This window comes from Callithrix jacchus, chromosome 22, assembly GCF_049354715.1.
Source record: "Callithrix jacchus isolate 240 chromosome 22, calJac240_pri, whole genome shotgun sequence".
NCBI lineage: Eukaryota > Metazoa > Chordata > Mammalia > Primates > Cebidae > Callithrix > Callithrix jacchus.
Genome location: NC_133523.1, coordinates 24,965,771 through 24,985,843, shown reverse-complemented (window position 1 = coordinate 24,985,843; position 20,073 = coordinate 24,965,771). Strand labels below are relative to the sequence as shown.

The 20,073-nt window shown below is 37.6% G+C and overlaps 1 protein-coding gene and 1 long non-coding RNA gene across 22 annotated transcripts in view; one reads left to right on the top strand and one right to left on the bottom strand.

Moving 5' to 3' along the window:
* LOC100896690 (zinc finger protein 98) overlaps window positions 1–20,073 on the bottom strand; it is a 129,573-nt gene that overhangs the window by 20,973 nt on the left and 88,527 nt on the right. For 17 of the 21 annotated variants that reach the window (XM_078359906.1, XM_078359905.1, XM_078359915.1 and 14 more), the window contains one exon: window positions 12,184–16,734. The exons of 1 other annotated variant lie outside the window; for it this stretch is intronic. In XM_078359906.1, the coding sequence (XP_078216032.1) occupies window positions 14,840–16,734 (1,895 nt within the window). In that variant the 3' untranslated portion in view covers window positions 12,184–14,839. Of the gene's footprint in view, window positions 1–12,183; window positions 16,735–17,469; window positions 17,568–18,168; window positions 19,653–20,073 lie in introns of those variants that run through there. 3 more of the 21 variants (XM_078359911.1, XM_078359910.1, XM_078359919.1) reach the window with 2 other exon arrangements.
* Window positions 1–20,073, top strand: part of LOC144580797 (uncharacterized) — a 61,300-nt gene that overhangs the window by 22,708 nt on the left and 18,519 nt on the right. The gene's annotated exons all lie outside the window — the stretch shown is intronic.

Sequence of the window (20,073 nt, the reverse complement as noted above, 5' to 3'; positions counted from 1 at the left end):
ACCCTCCTATCTGGCACTGACAGCTCATGGAAGGCATTGTGACATATCCTCTTGCTCATCATCCAAGTAATGGGACTCTATTTACTAGACAGATTCCTGTTATTAGTGAAAATTGTGACATATCACTGCATCCAGCATGTAGGTATGGTGACCTTTCTGCCTCTGCTCTGCCCACTGGAAAAAGTGTCATATCTCTGAACCCAGAACCTAGGTGATGTGACTTTTCTCCTGTGCCTTACATATAAAAGTAATCAGACCTAGGTGAGGTGACTCTCCTTTACTACATGTGCCTTGCCCCAAAGGGGCATTGTGAAGTATCTCTGGCCCCATCACCTGGGTGAAGCAGCCATGCTCTTTTGAATAGTCACGGCCCAGAGCTGTGATTGTTAATAAACCCTGAGCCCTACTCAAGTGGTTTGATTCTGCTGATGGGACCTGCACACAGAGGGCATTGTGATATATGTATGGGCACATCAACGAAAAATATAACTTTCTATATTAGTCTGTTCTCATACTGCTAATAAAGTCATACTCAAGACTGGGTAATTTCTAAAACAGATAGGTTTAATGGACTCACAATTCTACATGGCTGAGGAGGCCTCACAATCATGGTAAAAGATGGAGAAAGAGCAAAAAGGCATCTTACACTATGGCAGCATAAAGACCTGTACAGGTGAACTCCCCTTTATAAAACCATTAGATCTCAGGAGACACATTCAATATCTCAAGAACAGTATAGGAGAACCACCTGTATAATTCCATTATATTTATCTGGCCTTGCTCTTGACACTTTAGGATTATTAAAATTCATGGTGAGATTTGGGTAGGGACACTGTTAAACCATGTCACTCTTCTCCCATCTGGAACCTGCCTATGGGGAAGATTTCGACATATCACTGAACCCTGCACCTTGGTGTTGTAACTGGGCCCTGCTCTCAGAGAATGGTGACATGTCTCTGGGCTCAGTACCTAGGTGATGGGATTCTCCTCTCCTGCCTGGACTCTATCCTAAAAGAGAATGTCTGTGTATCTCTGGGCCCAGCACCTAGGTAATGGAATTCTTCTGTCAAAGCACTTCTTATACAAGCCATTGTGACATATTCTTTGGCCCAAGAAACAATAATGTGACTTTTCACTTCTGCTTCTGCCCTACACAAATGGGACATTGTGATGTATCACGGGGCTCATTACCTAGGTGATGTAATTTTTCTTTTGCTTGGGCCTTGCCTACAGAATAAATAGTGACACATTGCTGGGTGTAGCACCTAGGTGATGCCATATTTATTTCTGCTCTGGCCTGTATTACAGAGGGCATTGTGACATCTTGCTGATCTTAGCACTCAGGATATGTAACCCTGGGGCCAGAGCTGAGTCCACAGGTGGACTGTGACATATTCCTTGCCCAGCTCCTGGGTGACATGGCTCTTTCTTCCTGCATGGACCCTGACTTCAGTGAAGATTCTGGCATATTGCTGGGCCCTGCACCCAAATGATGTGACTTGGCCTCCTGAATTCTGCCAAAAAAGGCATCGTGACCTATCCAATAAGCCAGAACTTATGTGTTGTGATTTTTCGCCCCTTGCTGAGCCCTGAAATAGTGTTTGGCACAGGATAAGGGGTGATGTGGATCTCTAAACTGGGCCGAGCCCACAAGAGGCATTGTGACATATTGATGAGTTCAGCATTCAAGTAATGTGACTTTCTTGTCAGGGCCCTGAACACGGGTTTATTCAAATACTGCTAGACCAACATTCAATCAATGTGACTCTCCTGCCTGCTGCCTTTTCATAGGTGGGGTTGTAACATACCTAGGCCTAGCTCACCGGAATGATGATGACTCTCATATGTAGACCCAACCAATAGAAAAGATTTTGACTCTCATGGCTAGAACTAGGGGAATAGGTAAGGTCCTCTGTTTCCTGCTTGTGGTAATGTCACAGAAGGTGATGACACTCATGCATATTCTATAACATCCTTGGGTGACACAGAGAGTGTCCCAACAGGCCCCAGTACACAGATGAGTTTGGCATCCCATAGGCACACACCCAGCCAACAATTAAAACTGTCACTCTTATGCATGGACAGAATCCACTGGTGAGGTCCTGAATCTCACATATGGACATCGTCCACAGTTAGTGTTATGACTGTCACATGTAAATTTAGCAACGTGTGAGATGATGACTAATTTCTTGACCAAGCTCACAGGTGCAATAATGACTCTCATACTTTGATTTAGCCAATAGAAGAGGTGTTGATTCTTGCAGCTGGGCTTAAGGCATTGGGTAAGGTCCCGAGTCTTCTGCTTGTAGAAAGTTCTGAGTAGCTTACCACACTCATGCATATAATATAAAACCCTTAGGTTTTGCAGACATTTTCACAACAGAACCTAAAACAAAGATGAGATTGTGACTCTTCTATGTAAACCCAGCTGACAGGATTATCATCCTCACACACGGACAGAGCTCACTGCTGAGGGTTTGACTCTCACTTGTGGATACAGCTCAGTTTGCATAGTGACATTTATATGTGGATCTTACCACAGGGGGGATGTCTTATTACTGGACCCAGCTCACAGGCACAGTGATGACCCTCATAACCAGACCCAGCAAAAAAAGAAATGTTGAATCTTGTAATAGAATGTTTTGCATGTGTGCATGTGTGTGTGTACGTGCATTCTTTTAGTTCCTTGAACTTTGAGAAATTGATTGTATGGTATCTTATACAGATGCAAATGTATCAGTTTGTTTTTTTTTTTTTGCAAAGCTATATATATATATATATATATATATATATATTTGTCCTGTTGACAAAAATAGTCATTAGTGTTATGTAGATGGATTTGTAGGTCTCAGAACAGAAATCGTATTGTAAATATTACAGCTTAATAAATGTTTATAATACATAAATAAAAACATAAATCATACATACTTAGAAGGCAATTATTTACAATTGCTTAGAGCTCACCCAGTCAGCCAAGGCCTATCTTCTTCCAAACCATGTGGGCATTGCACCTGCTTGTTTACAGTATCTCCTGGGGTGAAATAACCCTTACTGAGAATGGTCAAAATAAGAAAAGCATTTTTGGTAGATAAGTGTTATGTGTAAAGAAACAGAGCTGTGGGTAAAGAATGCTCAGAGAAGAATAAATAAATCAATTGTACCATAGTTATTTTTAAACAAATAAATGCTTCAAGTTCAAATCAAATTTATTTTCTTAATTAAAAACTGCAAAATAACAATTAAAAATACAATGGTGAATATATTTTCTTCATTAAAAATTGCAAAAAATGCAATTAAAAATAAATTGGTGAATAAAATTAAAGGCCTCTGACCACAAAGTTTACACTGTAGAGTTTCAAAAATAAAGACAATTAGATAATAAATAATCCCTCATACAGTGCTGGTTGCATAAGTTGGTACTAACTTCTGGAAGAGGGCTTGCCAATGCCTACACAAGCTGAAGATAGAAACATATTTTTATTATATTTGTGGTTAAGTATATATATAATTGCACTAATTTCGCTTTAAAAATGCACAAGTCTATAGAAGTACTGAAAAACTGGGGAAAATTACCAAAATGTTTATGAACATTTGAATAAATACATTGTAATGTATTCATGTGATGTCACATTGTAGACAAATGAATATACAAACCACTCCAAGCAACAGAGATTAATCTCACAAGTTTAAACAAAAGAACCTGGCCCAAAGTGTGAACTTACTGAGTTAATCTATTTTAAATTCAAAAACAGGCAAATATTATTTATTTTCTAAACAGCCAGGATGTAAGTTTCTCTCGGGGGAACAGTGGTTGAAAAGAAGAATCAAAGAGAGAGAGGTCCCAGGTTGTTCACACTCTTTTATCACTGAGTGCGGGGTTCACAGCATATCCATTTTGTAAAAATTTATCAAGGTGTTCTTTTACAGTATGTGTGCTTTATAAGTGTGTAAAATTAAAAACTTTTTTAATATTTTTCTATCTTTTTAATTTTTCCTCAGTCGGTTTTTGTCGCTTACTTTTTTGGGGAAAAAAAGGCAGTTTTATCTAAATTTTCAAATTAAATAACAAAATTTTAGAAAATATTATATGTTTAAGTCTTTAATGTATTTATATTCTTTTTTGCCTTTTATAATGTTTTTATTTTTCTTAATATAACTTTACCTATATTACTACAATCAAAGAACAGCAAGAATTTCACTGCCATGTTATTATCTCTAAGTAACAGATGAATCAGAGAGGTTAAGAAACTTGTCCAAAGTTACACAGGTACTCTGAGTCTGCTCTTCTAACCATTCAAGACGTTGGTCTAACTCAGGAAACCTGCATACAATACTACTTCTAAAGGTGCATTAAATTACTACAGCTATGCAAAGCAACATGGAAAATGAGGAAAAAATACACACATAAATAAAAATGCAAGGCACAGATGAAAACTTACGCTATCATATATATATACAGTCAAAAACCCCAGGAAACACTAAAATGTGTATTATTCATAGATAAAACTGCATAAAGTAAATGATAACACAAAATTTGGATAGTGGTCACTTTAGGGTAGTAGGCTTACAGAAGACTTTAGAGGTATGCACTTTACCAGAGTGTGTCAGGAGTTTATGAAACCAGAATGAAAGTTTCCTGAGAGTAGAGACCAATTTGTGTTTTCTTTCTTTTCTTTTCTTTCCTTCTCTTTTTGAGACGGAGTCTAGCTCTGTTGCCCAGGCTGGAGTGCAGTGGCGTGATCTCATCTGACCAAAACCTCTGCCTCCCGGGTTCAAGTGATTCTCCTTCCTCAGCCGACCAAGTAGCTGGGACTACAGGCGTGTGCCACTACAGCTGACTAATTTCTGTATTCTTAGTAGAGATTGGGTTTCACTATTTGGCCAGGCTGGTCTTGAATTCCTTAACCCGGACGTAATCCGCCCACCTCAGCCTCCAAAAGTGTATACAACACCGCGCCTGGCCAATACTTTTTCTTAATTTTTTCTCTCAAGGCTAGTAAAAAGTATGGCACCACGTGGATGCTCAACACACATTTATCAGTTCAATGAATGAATACTTGTCCTTTGTAAACTGTCAAGCATGCAAATTAAAAATTTATTATTATTTACTTCAATTTAGTTAATAGAATCAAATTAAAGGTAATTACGGTAAAGATTCAGAAACCACTATTGAAAGATTAATGTTACCCCAGGATTCTTAGGCAAAGTACAGTACAAGTTATAGTCTTAATTTGTGACCAGTATAACTACATTTAAATTTTCATGTGAAGATGAAACATAAAATCTTCCATCAGGTGAGCATAACTTGAGAGAAAAAGACATTGAAAAAAAGGAAAAAAGAGAAAAGAAAAAAAACTTGATTTTTGGAAATAGTTTTCTCCTCTTCTGGTGCAGACGGAGGCTGGCTGGGGAGCCTGGGTCTCTGTCATCCCCGCAGTGGCAGTAGCTGATCTCTGCTCAGGCATGAGGAACAACACCCTGAGCTAGATCTGAGGCTCTCTGGCCAAGCGCTTTATCACTTCCCTGGACTCTTCACAGTGTCTCTGTGTCCCTGCGCCTTCCTGAGTATCCTTTTGATGGAAGGGGAGGTGGCGGCAGGAAGCTGGTAGAATAAACTGGCCTCCCAGCCTGAGACATCTCTCTTAGGAAATGGTCTGGTTAACATCCACTTTCTGCACTTGGAGCTAGGACTCGACCCAGGGTTGCCACTAAGGCATTCCCGGGCTGGGCGACATCGGGCGTGGGTGTTTCAGCTGCTGCTGAGTTTCGTTCTGTGCAAGACTGGGCAGCGGCTGAAACCAGCGCAGGTAACAAGTACAAGAGACACCGTGCAGGAGGGAGGAGGCGGTAGTCATGGTTCCTGAAAATTCGACCCTGCTGACAAATTTCTGACACCAGAAACAGAAAAAACAAGAGAAACTGCCCCAGAGCTTCAGCCAAATGGATGGACTGTTGGAGTGGCTGAGGGTGAAGCTGCCTGAACTCCTCAAAGTTGAGCAGCAAAGTAACCACCAGAGATGGACAAGACAAATAAAAGTCTAAGAAAATTAGCAGAAACGAAAGGCAGATGCTAAAGCACTAAGAAACGGTTCACACCATGATGGAAACAGAGTCGATAAAAAAGTCTGGGAAATGAATCTTAGCCACAGAAAGCACAGCAGTGACACAGCAAGGTGCTGACGATTCTGGTCCACCCAATTCCACCATCCCCATGACAGTAAATACCATCACAGTCACAACTGAGCAAGCTACAACCACATGAGCAAATACAAATCTTTTTTTAAACTAAACTATGATGGTTACATTTACTTTTAAAATCCTCTTATAATTTGAAAATGCTGTTGACTCTTAAATGGCTTATGAAGTTTACGATAGTCTTACATTACACGAAGTGTTCAAAGTGTAGTATTTTTTAAACTAAAAAGAGTAAACTGTATATATTTGTTATACATATTTAAGGCTCAAGACTCACAAGTAACGCTGTGTATGATTTAAGCTAAACTCAAAGTCTGGTTTTCCATCTGTGCATACACAGAACGGTGTGCTGTGCTGAAACATTTCTTCTCTAAAGTGGCAGCCACAGCTTTTGTCTCTCTGAACATATTTTAAACTTTATTAAATGTAACATTTTAAAAATCCTTCATTTTGTTTTAGAAAATCTAACATTGATGTACACAGAAAAACCACAAATTACTGTAGAGTTCAGCAAACTATGTATATAACTTGAAGTCAAAAGTTTGAGACCAGCCTGGCCAACCCGGAAGGTGGAGGTTGCAATGAGCCCAAATTGTGCCACTGCACTCCAGCCTGGGTGACAAAAGTAAAACTCCATCTCAAAAAAGAAAAAAAATGAAGCAAATAAAAATTTAACACTTTGACACAATCAAAAAATTATTCTAAAAATTCCTTTTGATCTGTTATTATTTATTGATGAGAATGACTGTGATGGAATGACTGCAGCAGTGTGGTCTTAACCCACTCTGTTTCATCATTCTTGGGCTACGGTCATAAACCTTTTATGCTTTTTTTAAAAAAATGTTTTAACTCAATAATTTGGAATAACATTCACAGCCTCATATTTTCAAAAATGGTTTATTCTTAAGAAAATGTGATATCACCTACCACTTTTCACCAAAAAGAGTAACAAAGTAGTGTATATCACACTTGAAAGTAGTTTTTCAATTCTTGTCTCCCTTTGTTCTTCCATCTGTTTAGACATTTAGTTTTCTTTATTTTCATCTGTTTCCATCTGTATCCAATTTATACCTACCACAGATAAGTTACATGTGCTGTTTGTTTCACTGATCTGTTAATTTGCTTACAACGACCTTCTGCTCCACTCATGTTGTGCAAATGATGTGACTTCATTCTTTCTGTGGCTGCACAGTATTGCATGCTGTAGAAGTGCCTCACTTTCCTTATCCAACCTAAGATTTCTAAGCATCCTGTTTCATTCTGTTTTTTGCTATTGTGAATTTTGCTACAATAAACACCTGAGTGCAGTTGTCTTCCTGGCAAAATAATTTATTCTCCTTTGGCAGTGATGAGGCTGATGAGTTACATGACAACTCTATTTTCAGTTCTTTGAGAAATCACCAAACTGCTTTCCACGGGGGCTAAATTTTATTGCATTCCCATCAACATTTATAATGAAACCTATTTCTCCACAATGTCAACATGTTATTTTGTGACTTATAACAACAGCCATTCTACCTGGTGTAAAATGGTATTACTTTGTCATTTTGATTTACATCTCTCTAATTATTTGATGTTAATCATTTCTTCAATATTTATTCGCAACTCTTTTTGAGAAGTATCTATATCATTTTTCTGATTTTTAAAATTAATTTTTGCATAGATTCTATATATTAATCACTTGTAGGAAGTTTGGAAATAATTTACAAAGTGTTTCCTTTGTAAATAGTTTCTTTGGCTGTGCAGAAGCTCTTTAATTAGATGCAGTTTTGATTTTTATTTTGTTCACTCAGTTTTAACATGTTATTCAGAAATTCATTACAGAGGCCAGTGTTTAGAAGAGTATTTTCTAAGTGTTCTCATAGAAATTTGTAGCTTGAAGACTCACAGATAAGTCAATAATCTATCTTGCCTTATATTTTTTATATGAAAAGATAAGGAGTCCACTCTTTTCTGCATAAGACTAACCAGTTTTCTTAGAACTACTTATTATAAATATTGTTATCATTATTTTTTGAGATGAAGTCTAGCTCTGTCACACAGGCTGGAGTGCAGTGGCATGATCTCGGCTCACTGCCACCTCTGTCTTTTAGGTTCAAGCAATTCTCTTTTCCTCAGCCTCCCAAGTAGCTGCGATTATAGGCATGCACCATCATGCTGCACTAATTTTTGTATTTTTACTAGAGACAGGGTTTCACCATATTGGCCAGGCTGTTCTTGAATTCCTGACATCAAGATCTGCCCATCTTGGCCTCCCAACGTGCTGGAATTACAGATGTGAGTCACTACTCCTGGCCTATAAGTAGCATTTTTAGAAACTAACAACTATCTCAAAATAAATTTAAAAGACAATTTTATCTACCATAACTGTAGTAACTATACTTTGAAATACATTTAACTGAACTGCCATTATTTTTAAGTATTTGTATTACACAAAATTATCTGCATATATAATGCAACCTCAATAAAAATATCAGTGACATAATTAATAAAAATTCTTAAAAACAGGCCAGGCACGGTAGCTCCCATCTGTAATCCCAGCAAATTGGGAAGCAGAGGTGGGAAAATCACAGGGTGAAGAGATCGAGACCATTCTGGCCAACATAATGAAACCCCATCTCTACTAAAAGTACAACAATTAGCTGGACCTAGAGCTAAGCATTTGACCATGTGTATACACTTCAAAATGTTGTTTTATACAAAAAAAAATACATTTTTCAAATTAGATAATATACTTTTAAAACCTTATGAAAAGATGACAATATTTAAAATCATGTCTATGTCTTTATCATAAACTTGGCTGAAGAGTATAAAAATAATCTTTGTGCTGTTTCTGTCACTTATCAGTCATAACCATAGGAACTTTGATGCTTGACAGCAAGTTTCAAACCTAACACAGTGCATCGGAGGAGCCAATGTACTTTAGTCCTTTATTTGAAGCTTGGAGCACCTGGGGTTTCTCGTGCTAATGATAATGGAAAGTAAGACACTAAAAAGTCAAGTGTTACTTACGGTCCCATGACTGACCACTCTGTAAACACAGTAAACTAATTTACATGAACAATAACAAAAAACATTTTAATCTAAAAGCAGCTATGATTTTCAAAAGTTTTCCAGAGAAAATAATTGGGGTTACACTTAGGTGTCTAAGAATAAAACTCTAGACTAACTTACATCCACTAGAATAAAATTTGTAAAACAAGAGAAATTCCTCAACATTGAAATAAAAATATGAAAAAGGAAATATTCCAAATACATAGAGGTCATTTTATTGTTTTGCAACCTTTAACATTCAAATGTAAAAACAGAAGATTCTGCCTGGAAATGCAAGTTGTGCTATATCATAAGAAATTAAATTTAACAGAAGCTCTCGCTGGATGCCAGAGAGGGTGAGTCAGGGACGCATTTCCAGACGGATCTTAGTTGCCCACAAAACGGAGAAATTCCCAGGTATAAAAGAGACGCGGGACGCCAGGCAGAGGTCTTGGCTGGTGTAGCCGGCAGCCGGTGCGGCTGCGGCCTGCGCCGGAGCGCAGAGGCACTCCACAGCGCTCCATACAAAAGCGCACTGTTACGGGTGCCCTGTTGAACCGGCAAACTGAGACCTAAGAGGGCTGAACTTGAGACTGAACGGGACTTAGTGAGCCAGCCCAGGAAATCCCAGGAACACAGCATTTGGGGTAGCGCAGTGCGACAAACAAACGGCGATTCCAAACGCTCCTGGTGAGAAGGTTTTCTTATAGCGCAATTCCGTGGGAAAGGGGCGTCCACCATTACTGAGGCAATCAGACCCTACTGAGGTACACGTCCATTGCTGACACAGCCTGCCATTGCCGAGGCAACCCGGTACAACAGAGAGACTCCGCTGCAGGGTGTAGCCCATGGCAACAGGGCAGAGACTGCAGCAGAAGGGCAGAGCCTGCAGCAACAGGGCGAACCTCACACAAGCAGGGCGGAGCCTCGGCAGGCAAATAGTGACTAGACTGCCTCCTAGCTGGGCAGAACAGTGAGGTGGACACTCACAAGGAAAGCCCCAACTCCCCCCCCAGACAGAGCATCTGAGAAAAAAAGGGTTTTTTTATGAGTTATGTTGCAGCAGAATTAAACATAGCAGCCTAACAGCCCTGAATGAACATCAGAGCTCACAGCTCAGCACTTGAGCTCCTACAAAGTACAGACTGTCTCCTGAAGCAGCTCCCTGACCCCTCTATATCCAAAAGACTGACATTTGGCAGGCATCATCCTGGGACAAAGATAGCAGAAAAAGAAACTGGTAGCATCCCTCACTGTTCCGCAGCTGCTATAGTTGCACCCCAGACAAGCAGGGCCTGAAGTGGACCTCAGCAGTCATACAGTGAAGGGGCTAGACTGGTAGAAGAAAAACCAAGTAACAAAAATACTTCATCATCAACAATCTGGGTGTCCACTCAGAGATCCAATCGAAAAGTCAGCAACTACTCAGACGACAGGTGGATAAATCCACAAAGATGGGAAGAAACCAGCACAAAAAAGAAAAAAACACCCAAAACCAGAACACCTCACCTCCTGGAAAGGACCAAAACTCCTCACCAGCAAGGGAACAAAGCTGGATGGAGAATGACTGTGATGAAATGACAGAATTAGACTTCAGAAGGTGGATAATGAGAAACTTTTGTGAGCTAAAAGACCATGTTTTAAATCAATGCAAAGAAACTAAGAGCCTTGATTTGAGGAAATGATAACAAGAATGGATACCTTAGACAGGAATACGAATGAATTAAAGGAGCTGAAAAACACAATATGAGAACTTCACGAAGCATGCACAAGTTTCAATAGCCAAATTGACCAAGCAGAAGAAAGAATATCCGAAGTCAAAGATCAACTCAATGAAATAAAACGAGAAACCAAGATCAGAGAAAAAAGCGCAAAAAGAAATGAACAAAGTCTCCAAGAAATGTGGGACTATGTGAAGAGACCTAATCTACGTTTGATAGGCGTACCAGAATGTGACGAAGAGAATGAATCCAAGCTGGAAAATACTCTTCAGGACATTATCCAGGAAAATTTCCCCCACCTAGCAAGACAGGCCAACACTCAATTGCAGGAAATACAGAGAACACCACAAAGATATTCTGGCAAGAAGAGCAACCCCGAGGCACATAATCGTCAGATTCAACAAGGTTGAAATAAAGGAGAAAATACTAAGGGCAGCCAGAGGGAAAGGTCAAGTCACCCACAAAGGGAAGCCCATCAGACTCACAGCAGATCTCTCGGCAGAAACTCTACAAGCCAGAAGAGAGTGGGGGCCAATATTCAACATCCTTAAAGAAACAAACTTTCAACCCAGAATTTCATATCCAGCCAAACTGAGCTTCATAAGAGAAGGAAAAATAAAATCCTTTGCGAACAAGCAAGTACTCAGAGATTTTGTCACCACCAGGCCTGCCTTACAAGAGCTCCTGAAAGAGGCACTACACATAGAAAGGAACAACCAGTACCAGCCATTCCAAAATCACACTAAATGCTAAAGAGCATCAACATAATAAAGAATCTACAACAACTAATGGGCAAAACAGCCACCTAGCCTCAAAATGGCAGTATCAAATTCACACATAACAGTATTAACCCTAAATGTAGATGGACTAAATGCACCAATCAAAAGACACAAACTGGCAAATTGGATAAAAATCCAAAACCCATCAGTGTGCTGTATCCAGGAAACCCATCTCACATGCAAGGATACACAAAGGCTCAAAATAAAAGGATGGAGGAAGATTTACCAAGCAAATGGAGCAAAAGAAAGCAAGAGTTGCAATTCTCATCTCTGATAAAATAGACTTTAAAGCAACAAAGATCAAAAGAGACAAAGGCCACAATTAATTCATAATTTGTTCACACCTACAGTTTATATTTAGAATAATAGATGTATACGTTTAACTCTATGCAAATCAAAACTAGGTCAGTGTGTTTGCAAGCACACAGGCGATGTATTCAAAGAAAAATGTATAATAAATTTTTAAAGGTATTTATTCAGGACTCAGATATGTGTAAATTTTATTTATAATTGTATATAATTTTTACCGTTACAAAAATGATTCTGTAGAAGTAAACTGTAGAAATTGGTTGTAATGCAAATAAGTTCTAGAGGTGACGAGTATCTCACCTAACCAAATGTGATTATTATATATTGTATATCTCTATCAGAATATGTATATATAACATAAATATTATGTACCCACAAAAATTAACAGAAATAAATTTAAAGATAAAAGAACAGAGAGAAAATTATTACCTGTGGAAACAATATTCTTAACATATTTGAAGTATTCAGCCATTAGCAAAAAAAATTAGATATGTTAGTCCATCATCTTACCGTCTTATACAAACACACTTGAGTAAAGGGGATGAGGTTAAAATAAGTGTAATAACAAGACTTAATTTAATGCACAATATTTGACATGTGAAATGTTGAAGACATTAAATTCATACATAATCTGAAAATTTTAAAATATGCTACATTTTGTTTCATGAAAGTACAATTAGTAAAATCATGTACTACCAATTGATTTTAATTTTTTTTCTGAAATGGAGTCTCACTCTGTCACCCAGTCTGGAGTGCAGCAGCACAATCTTGGCTCACTGCAACCTCCACTTCCTGGGTTCCAGCAATTCTTCTTCCTCAGCCTCCCAAGTAGCTGGGACTACAGGTATGCACCAACACACCTGGCTACTTTTTGTGTTTTTAGTAGAGACGGAGTTTCACCATATTGGCCAGGCTGCTCTCAAACTCCAGACCTAGTGATTCCCCCACATCAGCCTTCCAAAGCACTGCAATTACCAATGTGAGCCACTGTACCTGGCCAATTTAATTTTAACTAAAACTAAAAATATTTGTCTCTTTATGCAATGCACAAGAATACTACTCTTAACACTTACCTCATACCTCACTTAATATTGTGAGTTAACCACAAAGAACCTTTTAACTTAGATTTTCATCACCCATCTTACATTTTAATATCCTTACTTTCATAAAACGTCATAAATGCTCACCTAATAAAAACAATTTCTCTTATCTTTCATATAACAACAATTGGTCACGTTTTTATGTATAAATTGGAATAAAAAAACAGGATGAGCCTGGCATAGTGACTAATACCTGTAATCCCAGCATATTGAAATGCTGAGCTGGGTGATTCACTTGAAGTCACGAATTTGAGAACAGCCTGGCCAACATGTCAACATTCCATCCCTAAAAATATAAAACATAGCTGTGCGTGATGTTATGTGCCTGTACTCCCAGCTACATGGGAGGCTGAGGCAGTAGAATCACTTAAACTCGAAAGTTGGAGGTTGCAGTGAGCTCAGGTCACACCACTCCACCACAGCCTGGGTGACAGAGTTGCAAAAAACTAAAAAATAATCATTGTTTTAGCATGAAGTAATTTGAGAGTTAATTACAACATTACTAGTATGAAGTAGAGTGTTAGTTACATTATTTACTTAAAAAAAACAACTGTAATCTTGCCAAAGTATGCTTGTAATTATGTCTCCAAAAAAAATTCCTACTGTTTTAAAGTTGCATACAAATAATTTTTCTACCAACTTTAGTTTTAGATTATATTGTAGACATAGAGCACTGCTTTAGTGTAAAGTCTGAAGTGTCAGTGCCTTATACATTTCTAATTGTGATTATTTCAAGACTTCATTTTGCATTAAAAATTCTTTTTTTATTTACTGTTTGCAAAAAATATTTTTTAGCATGAACACTCTGGAGTTTCTGCAGCTATTAATATCTTTCTTTCCCAAATGTATTACATTTGCAGAATTCTCTGATGCTAAACAAAGTTTGAGCAATTGCTTCAGGGTTTGCCTCTAACATAAAATAAGCACAACAAAATCTGTTACAACTTACTACAACTCTCTTTATAGTTGTAATGTCTGCCTTTGAAATAAATGCTCCTCAGCACTTTAAAGGTTTATATTTTCTGAAGAATCTTTTGAGAGACTTGCATTTTTAATGCTTTTATTAAGCATAAGTTCTTTCATGTACAGTAAGATCATGAGCATATATTTACCACTTTACTTTCATTAAATTTGTACATTTGTTCTCAAATGTTTTCCTGTGCAATAAGGTGTGAGCATTATTTAAAAGTTGTGTGACTTTGTTTATACTTGCAGAAGTTTTCTCCAGTATGAATTACCTTACCTACAATCGTGATAATCATTTAAAGGCTTTCTCACATTATTTACATTTCTATGACTTCTCACCAGCACAATGTTTAGAAATGTTTGAACTGTTGTCACAAGCATTGTCAGAACTTTAGACAAAGGGTTTCTAGAGTTTCTCTCCAGTATGAATCATATAATGTCTGTTAAGAATTGAGGACTGGTTAAAGGCGTCACCACATTCTACACACTTTTAGGGTTTCACTTCGTAATAAATTATTACCTTAGGTCTAGTAAGATTTCAGGACTGGCTAAAGGCTATGCCATATTCTTCACACCTGTAGAGTTTCTCCCCAGTACAAATTCTCTTATGTGGAGTAAGTTTTCAAGATTAGTCAAAAGCTTATCCACATTTTTCACATCTGTAGGGTTTCTTTCCAGTATGAATTCTCTTATGTCTAGTGAGCATTGAGGATTGGTTAAAAGCTTTGTCACATTCCTAACATTGGTAGGGTTTCTCTCCAGTATGAATTTTCTTATGCCTAGTAAGATCTGTGGAGAACCAAAAAGATTTACCACATTCTTCACATTTGTAGCATTTCTCTCCAGAACAAATTATCTTATGTCTAGAATGACTCGAGTACCAGCTAAAAGTTTTACCACACTCCTCACATTTGTAGGGTTTGTCTCCAGTATGATTTCTCTTATGATAAGTAAGGCTTGAGGAGTGGACAAAAGCTTTGTTACACTCCTCACATTTGTAGCGTTTCTCTCCAGTATGATTTCTCTTATGATAAATAAGGCTTGAGGAGTGGACAAAAGCTTTGCCACATTCCTCACATTTGTAGGGTTTGTCTCCAGTATGAATCTTCTTATGTGTATTAAAGCTGGAGTGCCACCTAAAAGATTTGCCACATTCTTCACATTTGTAGTCTTTCTGTCCAGCATGAATTCCTTCATGTCTAGTAAGGCCTGAAGAGCGATTAAAAGCTTTGCCACATTCCTCACATTTGTAGGGTGTGCCTCCAGTATGGATTCTCTTATGTGTAGTAAGGTTTGAGAACCACCTAAAAGATTTGCCACATTCTTCACATTTGTAGGATTTCTCTCCGGTATGAATCTTCTTGTGTGTATTAAAGCCAGAGTGCCACCTAAAAGATTTGCCACATTCTTCACATTTGTAGTCTTTCTCTCCAGCATGAATTCTTTTATGTCTATCAAGGCCTGAAGAGCGGATAAAAGCTTTGCCACATTCCTCACATTTGTAGGGTTTCTCTCCAGTATGAATTCTCTTATGTCTAGTTAGCATCGAGGATTGGTTAAAAGCTTTGCCACATTCCTCACATTGGTAGGGTTTCTCTCCAGTATGAATTCTCTTATGTCTAGTGAGCATTGAGGACTGGTTAAAAGCTTTGCCACATTCCTCACATTTGTAGAATTTCTCTCCGGTATGAACCTTCTTATGTGTATTAAAGCCAGAGTGCCACCTAAAAGATTTACCACATTCTTCACATTTGTAGCGTTTCTCTCCAGAACAAATTCTCTTATGTCTAGAATGGCTCACGTGCCAGCTAAAAGTTTTGCCACACTCCCCACATTTGTAGCATTTCTCTTCAGTATGATTTCTCTTATGATAAGTAAGGCTTGAGGAGTGGACAAAAGCTTTGCCACATTCCTCACATTTGTAGGGTTTGTCTGCAGTATGGATTCTCTTATGTGTAATAAGGTTTGAGGACCACTTAAAAGATTTGCCACATTCTTCACATTTGTAGTCTTTCTCTCCAGCATGAATTTTTTTATGTCTTGCAAGGACTGAAGAGTGGTTAAAAGCTTTGCCACATTTCTCACATTTGTAGGGTTTCTCTCCAGTATGAATTCTCATATGTGTAGTAACGTGTAAGAACTGGTTAAAGGTTTGTCCACATTCTTCATATATGCCGGGTTTCTCTCCATTACAAATTTTTTTATATGTAGAAAGGTTTGAGGCGTCATTATAGGATTTGCCACATTCTTTAAATTTGTAGGGTCGTTCTCTGGTATAAATTCTTTTATGTTCAGCTAAGTCTGAAAGTGTGTTAAATAACATTGTACATTCCTTACATTTCAAAGGTTCCTCTCCACTTTGTCTTATATTACATCTGTTTGAATTTGAATCTTTATGAAAGACTCTGACAAATTTGTTGCATTGAAATATTCTGCTCTGGGTAGTTGTCAAAACCTGGTTAAGTCCATTGTAACATTCTTTGTGCACCTTAAACTCATCTACGCTTTGACATTTTCTTAACTGAAAATTTTCATGTCCACATTTTTTATATCTTCTCAGTATCAATTTTTGGAAATGGTTTTTTATGTCCTGCTTTGGCCAAAAATCTTGGGCAAAATAAGAAGATGCAACTGAAAGAAATAAAAAACAAAAACCAAATTACTCAAACAAATTACTCTGCTTACTTGGCTCAGAATATATACAAGTCTTACCTATAAAAGTATAGAAACGACAAGACAAAATGGCATAGTAAAATTTTACAGGCTCCATTTCTTTCAAAGACATTTAAAGGTAATAAAAACATACAGGCCAAATTACATTTGTAAAAAATTAAATTGCGTGCAATGCCCCCAGTGAATTTAATGCAAAGAGCCACATAGAACAAAAGTCTCTTACATTTACCCAATACAGATCTTCCTGCTTCCCAATATGACATAGTGACTTGAAATAAATTGCCAACTGCTGGTTTCTTTGTTAAATGACAAGTAAAATTCTGCCTTATACACCTTTATTTCTGAATGATACAGTATTTTACAGACCCTGGTTGCTGTCTTTCATTAAATCAGGTTCTAAAATAGTGGTATTCTTTCAAATGACAATTTAAGTCTACTGAGACAAAAGGTAAGTTCTGTAGAACAGAAAGACTATGGTACCACAGACATAAAACAATTGTAAAAAGTGATTACTGGTTATTAAGAAGAAACATAAATGGCTGAATGTGGTGGTTCACAGCTGTAATCCTAGCACTTTGGGAAGCTGAGGTGGGTGGATCACCTAAGGCCAGATACTTGAGACCAGTCTTGGTGGCATAGTAAAACCCAGTCTCTACTAAATACACACAATTAGTTGAGCATGCAAATACATGCCTGTAATGGCAGCTATGTGGGAGGCTGAGACAGGAGAATCACTTGAACCTGGGAGGTACAGGCTGCAGTGTACAAAGACCATGCCACTGCACTCCAGTCTGGTGACAAAGAAAAACTCTGTCTCAAAAAACAACCTTCTGAAACAACTGAATTCTGTAAAAGTATATAGAAACTGCATATTCCAAATTTCTGACACATAAAAAATGCAGTTTCTTTAAGGCAAGACGAAAAAACAACACATAATCAACTATATATACATGATATTTTGTGAAAGATATGCACATACACAAGAAAAGAATCTTGTGGCATTACATAATGATGCAGAAAATTTTTCAAATTATTCTCTAATATTTTAAAAATAAAAGCAGAAAAATCAGAAACATCTGTTAGCAATTCATACAGGTTTTATGTAACCCCCAAGATGCCATTAAGAAAAATTTGTACAAATACCAAAAAAAAAAATTAGAAGTAAAATCATATCAATAGACACAAGAGTGTAAAGAAGAAACAAAGATGTCAGAATCTAATAAAATAAAAACATAACATTGTCTTTCACTTTCATAAAATTATTTAAATACATACACATAATTAACTTTCAAATTAAGAGACATACTTTCAATACATAATTGTATTAAAAGTTTAAAAACCAAGATCCCTTTTTTTTCCACAAAAGATAACTGATATCAACCAATTAAAAAAAAAAAACACTGAAAGGGGCAAGATGAAAGTAGACATTTAATGCAAATATGAATCACTGACAGCAGAGAAAATCAAAATAATACACAATAGTATACATATAAAGTCAAAAATTATTACATTTTAAAAATGTACTTTAAGTCAAAATTCCATGGAGACAAAAAAAGGACATTAAAACTTACAAATTTAGAGCCAGGTCATGCCTGTAATCCCAGCACTTCAGGAGGCTGAGGCTGGTGGATCACGAGGTCCAGCCTGAACCCTGTCTCTACTAAAAATACAGAAAAAATTAGCTGGGCATGGTGGCATGCACCTGTAATCCCAGCTATTCAGGAAGCTGAGGCAAGAGAATCGTTTCAACATGTGAAGTGGAGGATGCCTCAAGTTGAGGTCACAACATTGCACTCCAGCCTGGGTGACAGAATGAGACTTTATCTAAATAACAAACAAAAAAAACTTACAAATTAGGTCAGGTGCAGTGGCTCATGCCTGTAATCCCAGCAGGTTGGGAGGCAGAGGTAAGCTAATCACCTGAGATCAGGAGTTCAAGACTCAACTCGCCAACATGGTGAAACCCCAGTCTCTACTAATAACACAAAAATTGATCGGGCATGGTGGTAAGTGCCTGTAATACTAGCTATAGTGTAATCCTAAGTCATATTATAATGATGTTCATCTTTGTCAGTGCAATCTAAAGATTTTTTTTTTTTAGTTGGAGTCTCACTCTGTCACCCAGCCTAGAGTGCAATAGTGGTATCTCAAGCTCACCACAACCCCCACCTTCTGGGTTTAAGCAATTCTCCTGCCTCAGCCTCTCAAGTGGCTGGATTACAGGTGTGCACCATCACACCAGGCTAATTTTTGTATTTTTATGTAGATGGGGTTTCACCATGTTTGTCAGGCTTGTCTTGAACCCCTGACTTTGTAATCTGCCTGACTCAGTCTCCCAAAGTGCTCGGATTACATGTGTGAGCCACCACGCCCAGCTGTAAAGAACAGATTTAATACAAAGTTTTTCAATTTCTCATTGCATTTTGTAAGAAATACAAACAGCAATCCTGAGTATATAGAATCTCTACAGAAAATAAAGTACCCAAAAATATTAAAAACAAAACCAAACAATGCTGAGGGCAGTACAGTTCCTCATTTCCAAACACATTAGAAAGCCATAGAATTAAAACAATTTGATATGAGTATAAAGGTAAAAAAGTAGACTAATAAAATAGAATGGGCCGGGCATGGTGGCTCACGCCTGTAATCCCAGCACTTTGGGAAGCTAAGGAGGGTAGATCATGAGGTCAGCAGCTAAAGACGAGTCTGACAAACATACTAAAAATACACAAATTAGCCAGGCATGGTGGCAGGTACTTGTAATCCCAGCTACTCAGGAGGTTGAGGCAGGAGAATTGCTTGACAAACCCAGGAGGTGGAGATTGCGGTGAACTGAAAGCCCTCCACTGCACTCCTGCCTGGGTGACAGAGTGACACTGCATCTCAAAAAATAATAATAATAATATTCATAAATGCAACAGGATGCAGCACACATATAAAAACTCTCACATATATAGTAATATAGTCATTTGCATACCCATAATTATCCTACCATTTTTACCAATAGGTAAAAGCAATGCAAATTTCTGTCACCAAATAGTTCAGTAGATATAATTGAAAATATAAAAATACTCAGTTTGCAAACATCAGAAAGTATTCTAACTATAAAGGTAAATCTTGATGACATTATGCAAAATAAAATGAGCCAGCCACAAACAAAGATGTTATGAGATATACAAAGCAGCTACTCTTAGAAAGAGAAAACAGAATGGTTTTTGAAAAGTGCCAAGAAATGGGAAAAACTGGTAGTTGTTTAATGCATATGGCAAAATATCCAGAAATCTTTCATAAAACAAA